Below are 23,002 nucleotides of genomic sequence, written 5' to 3'. Positions count from 1 at the left end.
ATTGTGGCCAGCCTAAGGCACACCTGTGCAAAAATCCTGCTGTCTAATCAGCATCTTGATATGCCACACCTGTGAGGTGGATGGATTATCTCAGCAAAGGAGAAGTGTTCACTAACACAAATTTAGACAGATTTGTGAACAATATTTGGGAGAAATAAACCTTGTGTGTACACAGAAAAAGTTTTAGATCTTTGAGTTCAGCTCATGAAAAATGGGAGCAAAAACAAGTGTTGCATTTATATTTTTGTTCAGTGTATAAACCAGTAGACAGAATATATACTGCCATTTATGTCATTAAAAGCAGGGGTGTGTATTGCAAGGCTATTATCGTTAACAAAAACCAACAAAATGACTATTTTCGTTAACCAAAATAAATAAAAACTATAATTAAAAGAAAAAAAAAAGATAACTAACTGAAACTGTATTGTGTGCTTATAAAACTAACTAAAACGTATAAAAATTATGTCTAAAATTCCCTTAGTTTTCATCGTTGTCAATTTCAGATTGATACGAAATCGAATTTTTTCACTCGAGCAATTTTAGCTAGCAGCCCCAAAACGACACTTCACGATCCGTCACTTCTCATCACTTGTGGTTTAGTCGTCTTTTGGTCCCCACTCTACCTGGAAACATGGAGACCAAAGTTGGGAGAAAACAGCAGAGTCCTGTCTGGGATTTATTTGAATATGACGGAGAAGAAGAGAAAAGATATGATGAAACTAAAACTAAGCATTTAGAGGAAAGCGAAAACTAATAAAAACTAGCAAACCTGCTCTAAAAACGAATTCAAACTAACTGAATTAGAGAAAAAAAAGTCAAAACTAAATAAAACTAAACTATAATGAAAAATCCAAAACTATTAGAACCTTGGTGTATTGGCAAGAATCTGGCGATATGATACAAATCACAATACTAGGATCATGATACGATATATCACAATATATCATGATACTGTTAAAAAGGCAACTTTTTATGTTTCTTTTTTTCTTTTTCTTTTTTTTTTAATTATTATTTCCCGGAAGAATTGAATTACACCAGAAATATGCACTAATACTAAACACATTTTTATTTGATCACAACAGGATCTTATGCGATATCACAAAATGTTCCTGTGTTAAAACTTAAATCATGCTTTACAGATATTACAGTTGAAGATCCTGTTCAAATGTTCATTTTCTATTAGTTCAGAACTAACATCATAACATTATTTTTGTGCAATCCCGACAAAGGAACTCACATCTGCTTTTAGGATGCTTTAAATAACCATTATTTAATAAAACAGTGTTAAATACTAATAAATAAGATATAAACAATAAAGAAAAACAAAAATAAAACTTCACCATATCTGCATTTGAATAAATACCTAAAAATATCGATACAGTACTTTTTAATATCAATACAGTATTTGTGAAATGAAATATCGTGATATATTGCAGAACCGATATTTTCTTACAGCCCTAATTAAAAGTCCATAATGTAATGAGAAATAGTTCTGCATTCAACTATTTATGTTAAGTATTTAAAATATGGAGCTGTTGTTTGTTTGTTTTTTGCTCATACACATAACAAGGCCATACAAATGCATAAAGTTAAAACACCATGCAGGAGAGGTGGACATCCAAAAATACTTTATAATACCTCCCCAATAAAGGCAATATAAGGCAACTCTAAGGCAATGGCTACTGTCACAATACTGTGGCACAAAATATTGATTTGTCTTTTGCCACAGAACCAATCAGATGTTAGCATTTGAACTGTGACCATAAACAGTAATGACATTTTGTTGCCACAGTCAATCATGGATACTGTTACATGACCTCATTAGCCTCTTGTTGCTACAGTACCGTGGTGATATATGGTGTACACACAACAACGAAATTATGTCAATCCGCAAAAGTTTATAATAATTATAGGAGCCAAAGAACACTAGCTGTATTTAGTGATAGGATAATTATATTCTTGTTTATTCCAATTAATGTTTAACCCTTTCATGCACGTTCTTCTCCAGCTGTTCTCTTGTATATTCATGGGTTTTGTTGTTTTAGTTCCATATCAGCCAACACAGTGGACGCTTATGCACCATCCCATACACTGTAATTCAGATCATTACTGTAACTTTGCTGTTCTTCATAAACCTGATCTGCAGTAACATGTTTGAGTGGAAATCAATTATTTGTTAGACAAGAAGGTTTTTTTGTTTTTTGCATTTTATCTCCACGAAGTGAGTAATTACTAGCATTAGAATATGTTAAAATGTGAGAAGACGTCAGATTAGCAGCATTAAAAATGTTTTTATTTCATTGTTTTCATATCACTTTCTGATATTTGGTTTTAAACACGTTTCTTTACTTCAAAAATTAAATGCATGGATATTTTTGTAACTCCATAGAAAAAAAAAAACTCGATCGCATTGTTTTTTTCATGGCTAAACACTGAAGAAAAAAAATCTTGACTAAGGTTCTCATAATTCGTGCATGAAAGGGTTAATATGCTTACATTCATGTTTATATTCATAACTGTAGAATGTAGTTAACTTTAGGAGTGATATTGTGTTATGGATAAGCTAATAAAAGGTTTTGATTGGTTTAGAATTTGCTTTGAGACTGGGTGCGGCTGTCCCTTTACGAGACCGGATGTTCGCGCTAGAGCATGAGTAGAGGAGTCAGTGTCGTGCTGGCGGTGAAGAGGACTGAAGCTACGCAGTTTTTGTACCGTAGCTGTAACTTATCTGTAAAAGTTCTTAGTTATAATAAGGAAATATATTTTAAACACTCCTGTACAAGGATTTCGCCTGTGGAAGAGAATAAATGTTGTTATCGTCATCCTTTTACATTGGAGTACCGTGGAGATTTTTCCTTCAGAACATACGCACTACGTGGAACCAGCTCGACTCGGCTCGGCTCGGCTCGACTCAGTATTCCTGGAGACCCTTTCCATTACAGGATACTACTGACTGTAGTATCCTGGGCAGGGATACTCATTAGCCTCTTGTTGCTGTGGCTCAGATGGTAGAGCGGGTCGTCCAATAACTGAAGGGTTGGTGGTTCGAATCCCGCTCTTTCCTAGTCAGTCTGTTGTGTCCTTGGGCAAGACACTTCACCCTCCCTGCCTCCAGTGCCACCCACACTGGTGTATGAATGTTTGGTGGTGGTCGGCGCAAAATGGCAGCCACGCTTCTGTCAGTCTGTCCCAGGGCAGCTGTGGCTACATATGTAGTTTACCACCACCAGAGGGAGAATGTGAGAGCGAATCAATAATGGGTCAATAATGTAAAGCGCTTTGGGTGTCTAGAAAAGCGCTACATAAATCCAATCCATTATTATTATTATTATTTGACTTTACAGTACCTGGACGTCATAGCGATGCGGTGCGTTATTTCCGTGTCGTCTGTTCAGAGAGTTGCTAATAAACTCGCTCGTTGCGTGTTGTCTCGTCTGACTTTTTACATCGGCCACTAAAGACTAGGGATGCACCGATACCGATACGAGTATCGGCATCGGCTCCGATACTCAGTGTATGTACTCGTACTCATAAAAGACATCCAATACAAATGCCCTGATACCACTTACGGCCGTTTGACATTCACAGTTCAGTGCAGCAGGAATAATGTGTGGGGAGTGTGAAGAGTGTGGAGATTTTTCAAAATAAATGACGGTGATAAAAGTAACGCTGACTGCAAGTAACGTTACAGACACAGACAGATACAGAAGCAGCGTTCTGTCTGTCCTCTGCATACATTCCATCCGTTTTCCAGGTGCTGGCAGATGAATAAACAGAATGAGAATACCAGCGGGTGTACGGAGCAGTGCGGACCGCCGCCAACAGAAGTGAAAACGAAACTTATCGCTCATTTCTCTTTTCTCTTCCTGCTGAAGCTGAGCTGTTAAACCTTACCAGTGAAAACGCTGCAATATTAGTATCACATTACTGTTACCTCTGTCGTCTCCATGTTTGTTATTACTGACTTTCTTCTTCTTCTCAAAAAACTTTCCCCTTCTTCGTGGTATTTGTCCAGTATGGTTAATTCAGAGCGGCGCCCCCTGGTGGATTAATTGAGAAACGCTCATTCCAACACATTAAATGTCAGTAGCAGCACTTTTTTCCAGTCAGACTAATGACAACGACAATAAAGCACATTTACAAAAGGAACTAAGAACTGGAATGGGATTATTAAGTACTCGTATCGGTACTCGGTATCGGCAAGTACTCAAATGTAAGTACTTGTGCTCATACTCGATCTGGAAAAAAGTGGTATCAGTGCATCCCTACCAAAGACTGAATCTCCTCGACCGACCATGGTATAGTTTTGGGCTGTTATCATGTGGATTAATGTACCGCTATATTTACTGTCCACTTCCGCATTTGTTTTTTTGTAAAACAGCGGGTCACAGAGAAAACTGTCTGACCAAATAGTGGTCTGCAGTGTTATATGTCACAGTTTAGTATCGCTTGGAACCTCGGCGGAGGTGATACCAAAAAACTAGTACCGGGTACCAGATTCCAGGTCCTTTTTTGTAATGGAAACGCAAAAAGGCCGAGTCGAGTCGAGTCGAGCCGGTACCACGCAGTGGAAACGTGGCATTAGTCTACAGCATGAGTAAAGAAAACTTCGCTCAGTGAACCGTCAGCCCTCACAATAATAATGGATTAGATTTCTATAGCGCTTTTCAAGGCACCCAAAGCGCTTTACATTATTGATCCATTATTCATTCGCTCGGAAGCATGGCTGCCAACTGGCCCCTCCAACCACCACCGAACATCCATACACCAGTGTCTTGCCCAAGGACACAACAGATTGACTAGGACAGAGCAGGATTCAAACCGCCAACCCTTTGGTTATTGGACGACCCGCTCTACCTCCTGAGCCACTGCCACCCCATAGTTACCTCCGCCAAGGAGGTTATGTTTTTGCCAGGGTTTGTTTGTCTGTCTGTCTGTTTGTCTGTCCGTTAGTGTGCAACATAACTCAAAAAGTTACGGACAGATTTGGATGAAATTTTCAGGGTTTGTTGGAAATGGGATAAGGAAGAAATGATTAACTTTTGGGGGTGATCCGGAAGAAATCCTGGATTCTGGATCACTTTGAAATTTTCGTTAACATTGTGGTAAATGGGGCCAAAATTTTCGTTTCCCAATATCTCGCTTAATTATTGACCAAAACTCATGAAATTTAACTCAGGAATTGACAATGGGGTCCTCTATCACATTTCAAAGGCTGATCCGGATCTGATCCAAAAGGCGGATTTTATTTTAAAAAATAAATGTAGGATTTGTATCACCGATTATGTGGGTAATTTTTGCGCTTGGTGGAGGTCTGTGCTCTCCGAGTGCTTTTCTAGTTTAATATTGTTTCAGTCTTTCGTCCACATGACACCAGCGTTGTCGGTGCCCTGAAACGGTGTTTTTGGAGAGCAGGTCCCAGAGCGGAAAAATCTCACAACACCACCGTCACGCTGGCATGTGGATAGGCAAAACACCACTTTATGGAAACGATTACGCCATAGTACCACATGACCAGGTAATTTTGTGCTCTGGTCCATATCTGTCTTCCTCTCGGTCCCTGCACTGTCTAAAATATCGCCAGACTTTACGCAGATATCACGAGACTTTATGCTGGTATCGCAAGATTTGGTCCACTGTACTTTACAAATAGGGCTGCCGCACCCCGCCCTGTTTGCATCGAAATATTATGTCTGTTTCTCATTGAACACACCATCTTCCTCCGAGCCGAACCAAACTCTTCCGATACTAGCCTACTACCATTACATAGAATATTGCATAGGAATGAACATGCTACGTAAACTCATGTGCCTGCTCGCTGCATTCGTCTTTGATTTGAGTATATCCTGCCATAGGCTCTGTCTGTGTTTGTGTACAGCGCCACATATAGGTCTGACATACATATTACATTGTTTTAGCACAGTTTTCCCGTTTCCACCTGGACGCAGATATAGAGAGTATGCACGTGACGTCACTGCTAGCGGAAGTCACCGCGGTTATGTCCACTGAGTGGCAGAAAGAGGGAGATGAGTAGCGGCTTTGGCTTGAATACTGAGAAAACTTTAGAACAGTCAAAAAAATGGGGAAGAGCTGTTGTGCCATTGATCACACAAATACGTTTAAAAAGCACTCGGAGCTATCGTTTTAGCAGCGACCTAAAGCCAAAGACAGAAGAAGCAGATGGATCGCTGCAATTCATAGAAATAACTGGAATCCAGACAATGAAACCTGGATTCGTGTCAGGTAACGTTAATTTATGTTGTATTCTTGCGTAAAATTATACCTTAAATTACATATCGTTTTGGCTAACGTTACTTCTTAGTAAAGCTCTTAATGTTAGCATCTGTCATTTAGTTCTATATTTGATAACTGAAACGTTTTTGTCTTCAATTGTGTGATTCTGAACCTTGTGCTCTACATAATTTGTGAACTAGCTTAAACTGAGGCTAACCTACTTTTCCAAATAAGGGGGTACTCTAGCACAAAGCTGTTGTAGCTGTGTTGGATCAAGTATTTGATGTTAACTCTACTTAAATCTCCACAGTACCAGTAGATCATCCACTCACTTGGGTCAATACTAAGGGTTCAACTCCAGTAAATCAGTAGTGAACTGTGAGCACTACTGCTGGGCCTTTACCTTGGCTATCACCGCCAAGAAAATACGTCTGCACTGACATAAAACTTCAAAAACAATAGTATGTTGAATTGAAAGCACTCACCAGCTGTAATCCTCTAATTAACGATGACGAGGATGTCATCAACTCTTTGGCTTTTGTATGCTTTCAGCCTTTGCATTGGGTATTTTCCCGGCGTTGAATTCAGGTTCATATAAATGTCAGAATACGTGATTTCTGCCACATATCAATGTTCGTAGACCACTTGTTGTTTGGTAGCTTGTATGGATCCATGTCCAGTCCAATTGTCTTTAATTTCATGTTATATTCCACATTTTTCCCGGTCTCGCTGTAGTTACTGCTATGCTCCGTCGTGTTGAGCCGGTTTGTTTTTGCCACTCGGTCTGACTTAGAGGGGCGTGGCCCAGGGGGGAAGTGACGTATGTGCATTTCCTCTGTTGCTTGAAACAACTGAAACTTTAAGAATCCACAAAAGACAAATATCACGAGCATTGTGGTCTGGACGTAGCCAGTAACTGGTCCCCTGTCCTTTTCCTGTAACCAGATAGGCCCAAGGCATGTACGATGCTTATTTCCATGGTACTGTAGCAGCAGGGTGACAGGTTACCAGTCTACACATGATAGAACAAGGGCACTGATTGGCTCTGTGGTAATAGACAAATGAGAAAGTAGTCCCATAATACTGTGGAAATAGCCACTTCGAAAAATTTAACTCATTTAAAAAGTTCCATCAAGATAACATTCAAAGAAAATTACAGCCTTAACAAAATCTTGTTTAAAAGATGTAATACAGAGAAAATTATGAGACGAAATAAATTTCAACAAATTTCAGTCTTTTTCAGATAATGTAGCGTTTGGTTTAAGTAGATTGTTCCAGGATTTCAATGAATACTGATTAAGGGATGTGTGGAATTACTGAGAATGAAAGTATCTTGAGGAATAGTTGTAAATGTCTTGAATAAATTCTAGAAGATGCCCTCATGAGTTAAGTTTAGACAAGTCACAGGTCTGGTAAATGCCATATTAAAAGCTGAAAAAAAGAACAGAGGCAAAGCCAATCATTTTCAAAAGTTCCCTTTCGATTGGGAACATCTTATTTAGATAAGAGGGGCATGTATTACAATAGTTGATAGAAGGGTAAATTAAAAATGCAGAAGCCAAAATGCAGGAATGTAAAACAATAATGAACTCTCTGCTCAAATATTGATTGACTTCATGATCTTTGTACGGATGCTTTACTTTCTACCCACACACCATTTGTAGCCCAGAAAACTGTTCTCTGTCAATGTTTGAAGTTAATTAAGTCAGTGTCTTCACGAAGGAATGGCCTCAAGTTATAACATGAGTTTATTCAATCATTCTCTGTGTATGTTTTCGGTGTCTACTTTTATAATTAAAGGATCTTTGACAACATTAATCATTGTAGATGCCAGTAGAAATCAATATGAAGTGTCAGTGAAAGTGGGTGGTGGAAGAAAATATCCGAATATTTGAATAGTTCATACTGTTAATTTGGGTTTATTATCCATCGTAATCTTTTGATGAATGACTTGATATATATTTAACCCTCATGTGGATTATGCCTCAGTTGTTTGGTCAAATACTAATGAAAATAATTTACACAAATTGCAAGTTGCACAGAACAAAGCAGCACGAATTGTTTTGGGTTGCCCATACAGCCCTAATATAACCACAATGCACAACATTTTGGCATGGTTAACTGTAAAATCTAGATTGAAATATTTTTTATTATCATTTATTCTTAACATTATAGCAACACAAACTCCAGAAATTATTCACAGAAAACTTTTTTTTTTTTTTTTGCTGATCAACATAATTATTGTGCAAGACAAAAACAAGTGAAACACGGTGTGCTCTGCCTTTAGGCAGAACACAACAGTTACAGCGAACTGTTTTTATCTGGCCATGGTTGCATGGAATGAATTGCCAGGGTTTCTGTTGTTGGAAAATAACAGAAAATGTTTCCAAAAGAAATTAAAACTTTTTTTGTTTACACAGCAGACATGAAATAGAAAGAGTACTGATAATATTGAAAGATGTCTTATGATTTGTATAAGACAGCTATTGGTTGGTGAAGGAGTACAAATGTATTATACTTATTTTGTTTTTTTATGTATTTTTATTGCTTTGGGCTGTTGTATATGTCCCGTTTGTGTGTGTGTGTGTGTGTGTGTGTGTGTGTGTGTAGGTGTGTGGGCATGAATGGTGTAACATTAATGTAAATAATTAAAATTGTAATGTAATGTAGAGGAGACCCCAGAAAGAATAGCAACTGATGATTCAGTTGCTAATGGGGATCTTAATAAATAAAAAATGAAAAAAATTAAATCCTATAATGCCAAACATATTATATTTGATACATGAGTTTTGAAGCCCTCTACATGATCAGTGTGACATTTTTTTCTTTAAAAACCTGATGTATACAATTAGATACATGCAATACACAGATAACCCTCCAGGGGGAGGAATTCGTTCACCAGAGGCCTTTCCAGTGACACTACAAGACTGTCATTAATGAGGAAGGAGGAAGAATTGTGACAATTTTGAAAAGGAATTAACAATTTGTTAGACATGTTTATGTTATATTATGTTTTTGTTTGTTCAAAAATAACAATTTGTGAGCATTGAGACCCGATGTATCAAATATGATACAAAATTGAAACTCATACATGGAAATTGCTATTTAAAAAAAAAAAAAAAAAAAGGTTTTGGATGTTCAGAAGGACCAGTAAAGGCTCCAGTTTCAAAGAACTGGAATTTTCTGTCAATGATTTAATGGTTCAGGCTTTACAGGGTTAAAATCACCTAGAATGTTTAAATATAAAGGATGTAAAAATAAATGTACTTGTGTTGGGGTAAATTTGACCCAGTCGTTGTTATCACTATAAATGCTGATATATTAATCTTTATGTTTTACTCTTAATATTGATTATATTTAACAATAGAGAATGAAACCCAACACAATTTAGGAAAAGTCATCTGGGAATCTTCAATTTTTCTATTACAACAGATTTATGTACAATGAAGAACAGCTTGTTTGACCTGTTGGCAGCTTCTGTGTTCATGCAAATAAATATTGTCTTTATTTATAGAGCAATTTTCAAAGCACTAGGTACTTGAGAAAGGAAATTAATAAAACGGAAAATAATAAAACACAGATGGTAAGAGAAGTAGAAAAGTACATAAAACTAAAATAAACATGCATCTTAGATTAAATCAGGATATGCCCTCCAGTAAAAGAGACTTTAAAGTGGAAGATAGGCCGTCATTGGTTTCTCAAATCACTTTACTAACATTTCATGTGACACAGTTAGACCTTTGTCGTCGGCAAACAAAAGACGCAAAAAAAAATATTCTGTAAATCTCATAGGCTATATATGTCAAAAACAAGATAGGTCCAAGAACGGAGCCTTGAGGTACCTGACAAATGTACTTATCTCTATTTGAATTAGAAGACATATATGCCTCTCTGTCTTACAGATAATCCTGCAGCTATTTTAGAACAACATCATGAATTTTTCAGTGAGGAAATAGATATCAGTAGTGTCAAATGCTTTAGACAGGTCCAAAAAATATGCCAAAAGATAACGTTATTGCCTAAAGCTGTGGAAGTTTTGTGAACACACTTGACAAAACAGATATTTGTGATGACATACTGTATTTTTCAAAAGCACTATTACTTGTGGTTACATAATATGTTGCCCATTAGTGGAAAAAAAGCCAAAAAACAGAGAGAGAGAGAGAGAGAGATGATTCCTAAGTGTGCTGGAATATCCTTCGTCAACCATTTAACGCATAAACACCCAAACAGCCACCGATGACCAAAACCATCTCCTGTGTAAAATGATTAATAATACCTGTGGATCCACTAATTCTATCAATCCATGTAAATAATTGATGTAAAATACAGTTTGTCATCTTTTCATAGTCATCAGATATGACCCATTCGGATGTTCAGAGGTACCGTAGTTACCGTGGAAACACCGTCATCTTCTACAACATTGATTCCCCAGTAAAACCCATAGAGTTGGATCAATGACAGTGGATGAAGACACTGGGTTTATATTCAGTTAATGATATATTTAACAGAAAAAGTCACTTGTTCTTCAGTTTTCTCTGTTTTGTTTTTTTTTTTTTTTTTTGGTATAATAACCAACTTTTCATTTGAGTTTTTATGAACATCTACATGATCAGTACATTAAATATAGAAAAATACTTTAGTTTCACTTAAAAATGCAAAATACACAATAAAGTAAATGGTGATAAATCACTTAATCAAGGTTAAATATACAGAAAAAAATCATGGAAACTACAACAAAAGTAACACGGGGTTTTTATGGGTTAATATAAGTTGGGCAAATTGATGAACAAATTATACTGTAGATCAATATGTCAATACACTACAGCTTCCAAAAACACTTATGAAATTTAATGAGCACAACTCTACATACATTTCAGCAGGAAATGAAGATTATATTCTTGGAGTTAGAGTTTTTGCAGGACTACCTTAATTATGTTCAAAAATCAATAGTACACAATACTGTGTAATAAGTAACCAAGCTGATGTGTAAAAGGACTTGTTTCTGAGTTTATTATTATGCTGATTATGTGCAAAGTACAAAGAAATGTTTTATGTTCAGTTATGGATATATTTTGCTTTAAAAGTCACTTTTTCTTCAGTTTTCTCTGTTTCTAATAAAATAATCCTCAACTTTAACCCTTTCATGCACTGTCCACTCCAGTGGACAGTTCTTCTCCAGCTGTTCTCTTGTATATTCATGGATTTTGTTGTTTTAGTTCCATATCAGCCAACACAGTGGACACTTATGCACCATCCCATACACTGTAATTCAGATCATTACTGTAACTTTGCTGTTCTTCATAAACCTGATCTGCAGTAACATGTTTGAGTGGAAATCAATTGTGATTTGTTAGACAAGAAGGTTTTTTTTTTGCATTTTATCTCCATGAAGTGAGTAATTACTAGCATTAGAATATGTTAAAATGTGAGAAGACGTCAGATTAGCAGCATTAAAAATGTTTTTATTTCATTGTTTTCATATCACTTTCTGATATTTGGTTTTAAACACGTTTCTTTACTTCAAAAATTAAATGCATGGATATTTTTGTAACTCCATAGAAAAAAAAAAACTTGATCGCATTGTTTTTTTCATGGCTAAACACTGAAGAAAAAAAATCTTGACTAAGGTTCTCATAATTCGTGCATGAAAGGGTTAAACTGAGCTATAATGAACATCTACATCAGGGGTGTCAAACTCATTTTAGTTCAGGGGCCACATTCACCCCAATATGATCTCAAGTGGGCCGGACCAGTAAAATAATACCAGTGAAAAAAGTAAAATTACATTATGATAATGTTTATATCGACATTGTTTCCTTAAAAATCTGAATAATGTAATAAAGTCTTCATAAATTTCAGCAGGAAATGAAGATTATATTCTTGGAGGTAGAGTTTTTACAGGACTACCTTAATTATGTTTAAAGATCAATAGCCCACAAGTTTTTCATACAATAACCATCAACTTTAGTCTGAGCTTTTATGAACATTTGTTAATTTATTAGTAAATTAGTAGATTAATAAATTAAATATAGGAAAATACACAATGTTTACTGAAAAACACAAAATACAGAGGATAATGTCATAATAAATGGTGATAAATCACTTAAGAAAAGTTAAATATAGAGAAAAAAAAATATTTTGGAATGGCCATAATAATAGCACTGGGTCTTTATGGGTTAATTACTGTAGCTACTGTAAGATCTCAATGAGAGAGGATATTAGTCTACAAGGTTCTCCTGAAGAGAAAGCCTTCAATTCATTCACCTCTTTTCAGGTAAGAGCGTGAAATGTTCTTATACTAAGGATACAGCTCCTTGAAAATGACTAAGAAGGATTCATTCCACCTGAGGAAGGATTAATTTTTAAACAATTCATCGATTTCTTTTCAATGCATTCATGAGTCTGGGATTTTTATATCATTACAAGCTTCAATCTTTTTGTGAAAAGTAATTTTTTTTTTGCAGTTTGTAGAAATTTACTGAACAGATTCTCATTATTCTTTTTTTTTTTTTTTTTGCAGTGTTTAATATTAAATGGACTGGGACTAAAACACCTTTTATTTCATTTATTTATTTATTTATGTAATTAATTTTTTAATATCTTTTTTTTTTTTTTTTTTTTTTTTTTGTAATAGAAGGTCTCTTTGGACTGATTGCTCCAGGGCTTAGAGTTTTTAAACTTATATTTACTGCAAAATTGAAGGCGTGGAAAACATTTATCAAATATAGATACAAATATTTTCATAAATGTTTGATAAATTAGATCTGTATTGGTACGGCTGAAAACTTCTTCCCATGAAATCTTGTGTATTGGGGTTATGTAGACTGCTGTACTTTCTTTAAAAAAAAAAAAAAAAAAAAAAAAAAAAAATTAGAAAACGATAAGACGTATCCATTAACAGTGAACCCGAGTTGACTCCATTGTAAATAACTAGTTGTAACTGAATGGATTATCCTTGTTGGTTTATAGATAAGAGGGTAAAGGTAAGATGCATAAAATATTCATGCTCATTCAGCTCACTTTTAATAAGGTCAGTGTTTAAGTCTCTGAGATGATCCTCCAGAGTAGAGGACAAAAACATCATTAAACAAACCCACATAATTAACAGGAAGATGATAAATACGACCAATAATTGCATGTTGCCCTCCAAAAGTACAAGAACTTGGCATTTCTCTGAGAAAACGCTTGAAATTCTGACCTTTTTCCTTCAGACTCTTAAGATTTCTGTCAATAAAAATTCAAACTCCACCACCCTTTTGGTTTTTAACCCTTTAATTCCTGAGACATTATTCCAGGTAAACGCGCTGCTGTGAATTACCGTCTGTTTCAGGTTCATAAAAGCTGCTGTGAGTGTGTGCTTCACTGTAAAAAAAAAAAAAAAAATGTAAAAAAAAAAAAAACAGTAATAATCCGGCAGCTGGGGTGCCGAAAAAATATTGTAAAACAACGGAAAATAACCATCTCATAAAAATACAATAATTTTCCATAATTAAAATACAGTTTTTTGCCCTAACTTTACATGACATTTTGCTTTTTTTTTTTTTTTTTTACTTTTTAATGTTTAATAAAGAATATTTGCATGTATTAAAACAATCAAATTACCTATAAATACATATCTAAATAATTTTCAATGAGACTAAGTTGTACAATCCACTGTTAAAAACTGTATTTGGACAGTTTATCAGTGCTTATACATGTTATACATTCACATAAATACATTTATTCAACATTTTTCTTGTGAAATCTCCCATAATTATGCAAGATATTTGTCAATTAACAAACAAGTCTGGTTAAACTTACAGAACAAAAACTTCTTTTACAGTTAATTGTCAGTAATTTTATCTTGTTTTATGATATTTTCTTTATTTTTACAGTATTAAACTTTAAATTAACAGTTTAATCTCATAAATAGAAAATAAATATTTGTGAAATTATGATATATTTGCAAAAGTATTTTAACTTTATTTTTCAGTGACAAAGAAAAAATTTCTTTTAAAAAATGGAAATTTTATGGTTATTCACAGTTACAGTTTTTTCGTGTTATTTTACAGTTGACATGTAAAAATCACAGTCTATTTTTGTCATTTCATTGATATGTTCCTGTATCTTAAAAATACAGGAAAAATCTGTAAAATAAACCGTGAAAATTCTGTTAAATTACAGATTTTTTTTTACAGTGTTGTGTTCCTTTTCTTCATTGGTTTTGTTTTACTGGTGTTTTAGGGTCAAAACAGGGTGAAATAACAGAAAAAAAAAACACAGAGAGGAATTGATGTTTGACAGGTTTTTACTAAATAAGGCACTCAGAATGTACATCAATAAGAGATTTAGGATGCTGAACATGAACTGTGAAATGGAACACACTGAACAACAAGGATTTGGAATTTTATTTGGGGCTCTTTTTCTCTAAATCAGTCCAGTTTCTTTTTGGCACCTGGTTAAATTCCAAAAAAGCAGTTACACGGACAAAACTCAGTAAAAACACAATTTTAAAAAGTAAAGAAAAATCACCACAACACTGAAAACAACAGTAAAAACAAAAAAAAAAAAATGCAAGGAAAACAATGAAAAAAAAACCAACAAAAAAGCCCAAATGATCTATTTTTATAGCGAGTCAGTCTCACTCACTGCTCTGTGTTTTACCCCCCCATTACACAGGCGGTGGGGGGGTGCACTGAGCATGCTCAGATGTCTATGGAAAGAACACTGTCTATTCTATCAGCACGTTTTGAATTTTTTCCTATTGAGCAAACGGTTGAATTTTTATGAACATTTAAAATAAATAACAGATTCCGAACGCTCACCACAGACACGTCAGGGATTAAAGGGTTAATACATGAAGGCGCTGCTTTATAGTTGTATTTAAAGTCGCTGAGTAAAATGATGCATCCTTGAGCTATTTTCTGACGAGCAAGCACTAAAAATATGCAATTTAAGGTTGATAGAAGGTCTTAATTGTTTTTGACTGTGTATGTTAATGAGTAGAGATGCTTATTTTTACTGTGTTTTTGTAAATTTCTGGAGAATTTCATTAAACTCCACTTCTTTGAATTCTTTGCGTACACCTTGAACCCTTTAGAAGTCAAGTGTGTTTATATCTGGATGAAAGCAGTCGTATCTTTGCTGTTATTATTATCATGCAGATTAATAGCTAAATCTGTTGATGAAGACTCATTTACATAAGATATGAAACTTTACAACAGTAGGATGTTTACGAAAGATCTGTGTGACTGTAGATGAAGTGACAATTAGGAGATTTAAATGGATTGGGGAGGGATGTATTTCAGAAAAGAGATGCTACTCTTTTTTTCTGAAAATGACTAAAAAGCCCATGTCAATGTGTTATATTTTGGTGACTTGTGTAAATACATTATATTCCACGTTTCCAACAACATATACATTGAGGGAAATCGTTAATTTTAATAAATGGCCTGTTTCATTTTGTTGTCTGTCAGTGGAGTCATAACCTTGGTAATGTTTAATGTCACTTCCAGCTATTGTAATAGAATTAAATGACACAGGGTGAATATAATATGTATGCATTAAAATTAAACATAATTAGAAGAAGTCATTAGTGCCCGAGGTAGCGGCGGAGGTAGAGGTTGACATTTGTTTTTTCCATTAGTGGTAAATTTTCAAGACCTCATGCTATTTCATAAAATCACATTCTGAATGTTTAAATATCAGTCGAATCAACTTTAAGGACAACAACACATTAAGGGCCAATTCTAGGGGGGAAAACGACAAAATATATTATCAGATGTGGCTTTTGTTTAGATGCCGATGGATTTTTTGGGGGGTGAAAACACAAAAAAGTGAAACATTCCAGAGTGGAAATCTTAAAAACGCTCCACTCTCACATCACCGTCTAAAGCAGGGGTCACCAATCCTGGTCTTCGAGATCTACTGTCCTGCATGTTTTCGATGTTTCCCTCTTCCAACACACCGAACGGTCATTATCAGGCTTCCGGAGAGCTTGATGATAGGTTTATCATTTGAATCAGGTGCGTTGGAAGAGGGATACATCTAAATTCATTCTCTAATGACCAATGTTTCCTTCTTTAATATGAAGGTAACCCCAAACCAATTAATTTAATATATCTCCAAATATACATGTTATTCTGACCTGTGCGTTTTTAATGGCGTTAAGTATATTTGGCACTAGGCAAAGCAAGGCAAGGCAAGGCTGGTTTATTTCTATAGCACATTTCATGTACAACACAATTCAAAGTGCTTTACATAAAACATTAAAAGCATTACAGCATGGAAGCATTGAAAAGTATAGGCATGAGAAAAACAAACAAACAAAAAAAACAAAAAAAATTGGATAAATAGATAAAACAGATAAGCAGACAAAAAAGATAAAAACTTTTAGCTTAAAAGAAACAGTGCAGATCTGAATGTTCTATGTAGGCGTTTGGTCTTGGTGGTGGTGATGCCACCTAGCCACCTGGCGTCCATACTACATCGATGAATTGTAAATTTCACACACTTTTGTGTGTCCGTCTGCATGCAGATTTTCCCCCAAAATACACATCTAAATGCAGAATTAAAAGTGAAAATGCAACGCCACTTTAGCACTTTCGGTTGAGATTGTTACTGTTTAAACGTAAAACATTTAGACGCTGTTTTCCAAAGTGACTAACAGAGGAAAAACCAAAAAGAAAAGAAAAATACAAGAATAGATTAAAAAGACAAAACAACTGTACAATTAAAACAGTGGCATACAGAACAGAGGCAATTTCTCATAGACTGCAAGGGAAGCTCAGCTTCCCCTAAAATTACAAAAATTAAATAGTTAAATATGTACGGTTGTGTTGACATTTTATTGACTATGAATGTTTTAGAACACGTTCATCTCACAGACGAGTTCATTCAGAATCAGCTTTATCACAAATCAACAGACTCAATGTTGTTCACTTCTCATACATTCCTGTTGCGCTGTTTTCTCATTCGATCTCTGCTCAGTGCATTTGTCCGTAGACGCTCAGTGTCCATGCACTTCAGTGGGACTGAGTCGAACAGTTTTTATTCATTGCCTCAAAACTGGACGGTAATTGGATAAATGCCACGATGTTGTCCCGCCCTCGGACGCTCGGCGTCTCTGGGGGTGAATGGAGCTGTGGGCGGAGCTGTGGGCAGAGCTTGGCCAGGCTGGACGCCAGGATTCCACGTGCTGATTGGAGGATCAGTCGAAAGGCTGAATCCCGTTTGATTGACAGCTAGTTTGAGATCTACTCCTTCACTGACAGAGTTCAGTTTAATACCGTCGCCCATTCTGCTGTGAAATCAAGAGAGAAACCACCACGAAATTACTTGTTCATTTCTTACACTGTAAATAAAACACACTCATTGTACTTCCTCGTTTCAATTTAACATAATTTCAACATTTTCTTGTTTACTTGGTACGATAAGGTCACTGACCATTTTCTTAAAAAGGAACAGAGGGCGGAATTTATGTTTAAATAACCTGACTTTTGTTTTTTTTTTGATGTAAGCTGACAATGAGCTTCCCCTGTCTGAAAGACGAGCAGCCGCCACTGGTACAGAAGAATAAAAAAGCAAAATGATAGACTAAAATACAAGAATAGATTAAAAAGATGTAAAAACAGTTAAATAAAAATACCAAGTAACACATTTATGTGTCTTCCTGCATTTGCTGCTGAAAACTCACCCCATCATGTCTCCTGTTCCAGAGAATCCATGGCGCTGTGATTGCGCTCTGGGCTGGCTGAGGACCTGGATCAGCGAAGATGGCCAGCGTCTCCTGAGTTCTGCAGAACAGCGTCGTCTGATGTGTTCGGAACCGCCCCGCCTCTCGCACCTCAGTCTGGTGGAGGTGGCCCCCAACAGCCTGGTCTGCATCCCTCCCGTGGTGCAGCTGGAGCCCAGCCACCTGACCGTACGGTTGGGGGAGAGCCTCAGGGTCTCCTGCCAAGCCTCGGGATACCCTCAACCACAGGTCACCTGGAAGAAAGCGTCCCACGGCAAAGCCCAGCTGTCGCCCCGAGGCCTCGTTCAAGAACTGGGACCTAACGGCGAGCTGTTCAGGCCTGGAGCTGGAGGAGTAGTGACGGCCCTGCCCAGTAGCAGTAAGACCAAAGTTGTCGGTGTCGGAGGGGTTGGAGGTATCAACGGGCTTGTACGTGGCACTGAGGAAGGAGGTGAGAGGGACAGCTTTGACCCAGACACAGGCAGCGGCATGTTATTCCTCAGTAATGTGACAGTGGCGCATGCGGGTCGCTACGAATGTGAAGCCTGGAACCCTGGTGGTGTTGCTAAAGTTACCTTTCATCTGGCCGTGAACATGTCCTCTTCCTCCTATTCATCCCAGTTCTGGCCTCGTCTCAACACACACTCGTTTGTTTCGTCTTCATCCAACTCCTTCTATCAGCCAGAGGTTCTGGACGTGAGTCAGGAGCCTCTGTACGAACAGGACAGCATGGATTTTAACGCTCTGGGTCCTGCCACGCAGACCGCCATCGCTGTCGGCATCTCCTTGCTGGCTCTCACCGCTGTGCTCCTGTTAATTATGATCTACACTCGCCACCAGCAGTACCAGAAGGAAGAAGGTGGCTGCTATTGTTCAAGCAAGGAGGAGAGCATCCTTTACGTCAACGACTACTCTGACGGACCTACTACTTTTGCGCAGCTGGAGGAGTATCGCGACGACCACGGCCACGAGATGTACGTACTCAACCGAGCCAAGCCGGTGATGGGACCGGGGTCATCCAGGTGTCCCATGATCAGCGGGTTTGTCCAGCAGAAGGGTATAAAGGAGGCTCTTCTAGATCATGAAATGGTCCAGACACTGACCAGATCAGGGGGAATGGGGATTCGTAGAAACCCAGGAGATGGTGGAGAGGGACCCCTAACAACAGACCCAGAGGAGCTTTTCCTTAGTCAGAGTCTCCTTTTCGGATCACAGGTTGCCTACGAGATCCACTGCTAAAAGGTTAAAGAGCCTGAATATAAAATTTTATGTGGATGGACTTAATTAAAGACATTAAAGGAAATTACCTTGAAGAGGTGATTTGAAGCGTCAGATTGTTATCTTCATAGGATTGAAGATTGTAAGAATGTCAAAGTAGGAATGGAAGAAACCTCACAGGAGCTTTTAGAGAGCCTTATCTGATTGATTGTTTAACTTTAGGATAGTCCAGAGAGACAAATAGTAAAAAAAATTAAATGGATAATAATTGAAACATGCAATTCTCAAGTTTCTAAATTATGGAAGTAAATCTGTGTCATCAGATTTTGAATTATAAAAGCCATTGAATTTCTAGCACTGAATTTTTTTGCACTAAAATTAAGTGTCCAAATTTTTTGTCTCTCAATTTTACTATGTTCATAAATTTAGAATTTAAAAAAATTCAGATGCAAAAAATTTAGAAGCAAAAAACTCAGATGCAAAAAATTCAGACGCAAACAAATCAGATGCAAAAAAATTCCGATCACACATCTGGGACACCAAGGATAAGCAATGATTCTATCTTCTATCTCAAGTCAAACTGACAGCCAGCCAATCGAGTTACATTAGGTTGGTCATGTGACGCTGAAAAAATTCAGATACTTAAATTCAGTGCAAAAAAAAAAAAAAATTCAGATACTTAATTTCAGTGCTAGAAATTCAGTGGCTTTTCCTTAGTCAGTCTCCTTTTCGGATCACAGGCTGCCTACGAGATCCACTGCTAAAAGGTTAAAGAGCCTTAATATAAAATTTTATGTGGATGGACTTAATTAATGACATTAAAGGAAATTACCTTGAAGAGGTGATTTGAAGCGTCAGATTGTTATCTTCATAGGATTGAAGATTGTAAGAATGTCAAAGTAGGAATGGAAGAAACCTCACAGGAGCTTTTAGAGAGCCTTATCTGATTGATTGTTTAACTTTAGGATAGTCCAGAGAGACAAATAGTAAAAAAAAAAAAAAAAAAATGGAAAAACAATTGAAACATGCAATTCTCAAGTCTCTAAATTATGGAAGTAAATCTGTGTCATCAGATTTTGAATTATAAAAGCCATTGAATTTCTAGCAATGATTAGTTTTTGCACTGAAATTAAGTATCTGAATTTTTTTTTTGCACTGAAATTAAGTATCGGAATTTTTTGTCTCTCAATTTTACTATGTTCATAAATTTTGAATTAAAAAAAATTCAAATGTAAAAAATTCAGATGCAAAAAATTCAGACACAAAAAATTCAGACGCAAAAAAATCAGACACAAAAAAATCAGATACAAAAAATTCAGATGCAAAAAATTCAGGCGCAGAAAATTCAGATGCAAAAAATTCAGGCGCAAAAAATTCAGACCCAACAAAATCAGATGCAAAAAATTCAGAAGCAAAAAATTCCGATCACACAACCGGGACACCAAGGATAAGCAATGATTCTGTCTCAAGTTGAACTGACAGCCAGCCAATCGAGTTACGTTAGGGTGGTCATGTGACGCCGAAAAAATTCAGATACTTAATTTCAGTGCAAAAAAAAAAAAAAAATCAGATACCTAATTTCAATGCAAAAAAAAATTCAGATACTTAATTTCAGTGCAAAAAAAAAAATTCAGATACGTAATTTCAGTGCAAAAAAAAAAATTCAGATACTTAATTTCAGTGCAAAAAAAAAAATTCAGATACTTAATTTCAGTGCAAAAAAAAAAAAATCAGGTACCTAATTTCAGTGCAAAAAAAATTCAGATACTTAATTTCAGTGCAAAAAAAAAAAAAATTCAGGTACCTAATTTCAGTGCAAAAAAAATTCAGATACTTAATTTCAGTGCAAAAAAAAAAAAAATCAGGTACCTAATTTCAGTGCAAAAAAAAATTCAGATACTTAATTTCAGTGCAAAAAAATTCAGTGCTAGAAATTCAGTGGCTTTTATCATTCAAAATCTGATGAGACAGATTTACTTCCATATAAATCAACCCTTTAACAATGTCTAACCTTATCAGAAACGGTTACTATGACATTTCAAGCAAATCCTCACGAGAGGCTAAAAATGTGCAGCAGATAGCAGCAACAACCTTAACGCGGATTACTGTAAAACAGCAATTAATGTTTTGTACTTTTTTTTTTTTTTTCTTTCCATTTTGTGTATTGTGTCTGTGTTTTGTGTAAATATACTGGAAGCTCATTTTCACTGTGAAGTACAGCTGTTTTGTGCACTTTGTTGCAGATCCCGTTAGAATTAGACCCTAACAATCCTCTTACTGAGACTGCATTATCATTATCTATACGAGTGGGGGTGGGTGGGTGGATTTGTTAAAAGAGGTTCATTCCGAATGCAAAAACAAGCCTTTTTTTTTTTTGTTTCCTAACATTTCTACCATTTCATTGTGTTCCTTGATGTTAACATGCCCTTTTCTACTGTTCTTTGCAGCAGTAGAGCATGGATATAACATTTCCATGGTCGAAAACTGAATCACTGGTGAACTTAATTCAACCTGTAACAATCATTCTACTGTGAATATTGTACATTTTGTCTTTGGTTTCTACATCCAGTAATAAATGGTATTTTAAAAGATTCACCGTGTCTTTTCTAGCAAGGTCAAATGGTTTATTTAACACAGCTGTTGATGCTGATTATATAGTCAAATCCTATTTCCTCCGTCTGCTTTTTTTTTTTTTTTTTTTTCGTTCCTGTAGCTCCTGAGTTGAGCTGTGAATCTGAAAGACGTGTTTTTACAGGAAGACTGTGGCATTCAGTCACTGTGTAGAGGTCAGTCTATGAAATGTCCACAGTTCATTAAGTCTTCTCTTTTTTTTTTTTTTTTTTTTTTACTTCTACCACTTAGCATTTCTTTATCAGGTGTGTTTTCAGAGCTCCTTCTGCACTGAGATGGTATAGCGCTATTGGAAAAGGGCTTTAAAACACCAAATAACCTGATCTTCACCGCAGGATCAGGACTTGTATTGATTCTCAATTTTAGAAAGTCAATAATCCTTTCAAATAGCAGCTATTTTGGCTTTTATTGCTGTCAACCTTATAAAATGCCTCAGATGTTTCATGAAAGCTCGAAAAGAAACAAGACTAAAGAGCGTGTTTACACTTTGATTTTTTTCAGACAACGTGGACAATCACTGCGACAGATTTGTTCTGTATAGAAGCACTGGGTGAAATGGTGGGTTCTTGCATTTTAAGAACAGCTAAGAAAGATAATTCCGCAATTTTTCCAGTCTGAAGAAATCTGATCCCAACTTTATACTTAACAGGGATTGGAATCGATAAGAAATGAACGATTCCGTTATCGATTTTGCTGACTGATCTGATCTCTTATCGATTTTCAGTGAGGGAATAAAAGAGTAAAAACAGGTGTGTTTGCGTTGACGGTCTTTTATATTTTCATCTCTGCACAGAAAGTATAACATAGTACGAACAAATAACAATAACAGATGATGGAGGGCTCGGTTTGGGGGGGCACCGTATAGTCAAAGTGAAACTTAACACGCTTTACTAATTCCTCTACAGGGTGGGGAAGCAAAATTTACAATGAACATTTAGTTGCTTTTTCTCAGCAGGCACTACGTCAATTGTTTTGAAACCAAACATATATTGATGTCATAATCATACCTAACACTATTATCCATACCTTTTCAGAAACTTTTGCCCATATGAGTAATCAGGAAAGCAAACGTCAAAGAGTGTGTGATTTGCTGAATGCACTCGTCACACCAAAGGAGATTTCAAAAATAGTTGGAGTGTCCATAAAGACTGTTTATAATGGAAAGAAGAGAATGACTATGAGCAAAACTATTACCAGAAAGTC

General features: G+C 36.1%; 1 protein-coding gene across 2 annotated transcripts in view; it reads left to right on the top strand.

The window, feature by feature from the left end:
• lrrc24 (leucine rich repeat containing 24) overlaps positions 1-19,460 on the top strand; it is a 37,267-nt gene extending 17,807 nt beyond the window's left edge. For both annotated transcript variants that reach the window (XM_030161241.1, XM_030161240.1), the window contains exon 5: positions 17,934-19,460. In XM_030161241.1, coding sequence (XP_030017101.1) covers positions 17,934-19,189 — 1,256 coding nt within the window. In that variant the 3' untranslated portion in view covers positions 19,190-19,460. The remainder of the gene's footprint in view (positions 1-17,933) is intronic.
• Positions 19,461-23,002: the final 3,542 nt, after the last annotated feature.

The sequence above is a fragment of the Sphaeramia orbicularis genome, chromosome 17 (assembly GCF_902148855.1).
Source record: "Sphaeramia orbicularis chromosome 17, fSphaOr1.1, whole genome shotgun sequence".
Lineage (NCBI taxonomy): Eukaryota > Metazoa > Chordata > Actinopteri > Kurtiformes > Apogonidae > Sphaeramia > Sphaeramia orbicularis.
Note: the sequence above shows the minus strand (reverse complement) of the source record. Positions and strands in the feature narration are given on the sequence as shown.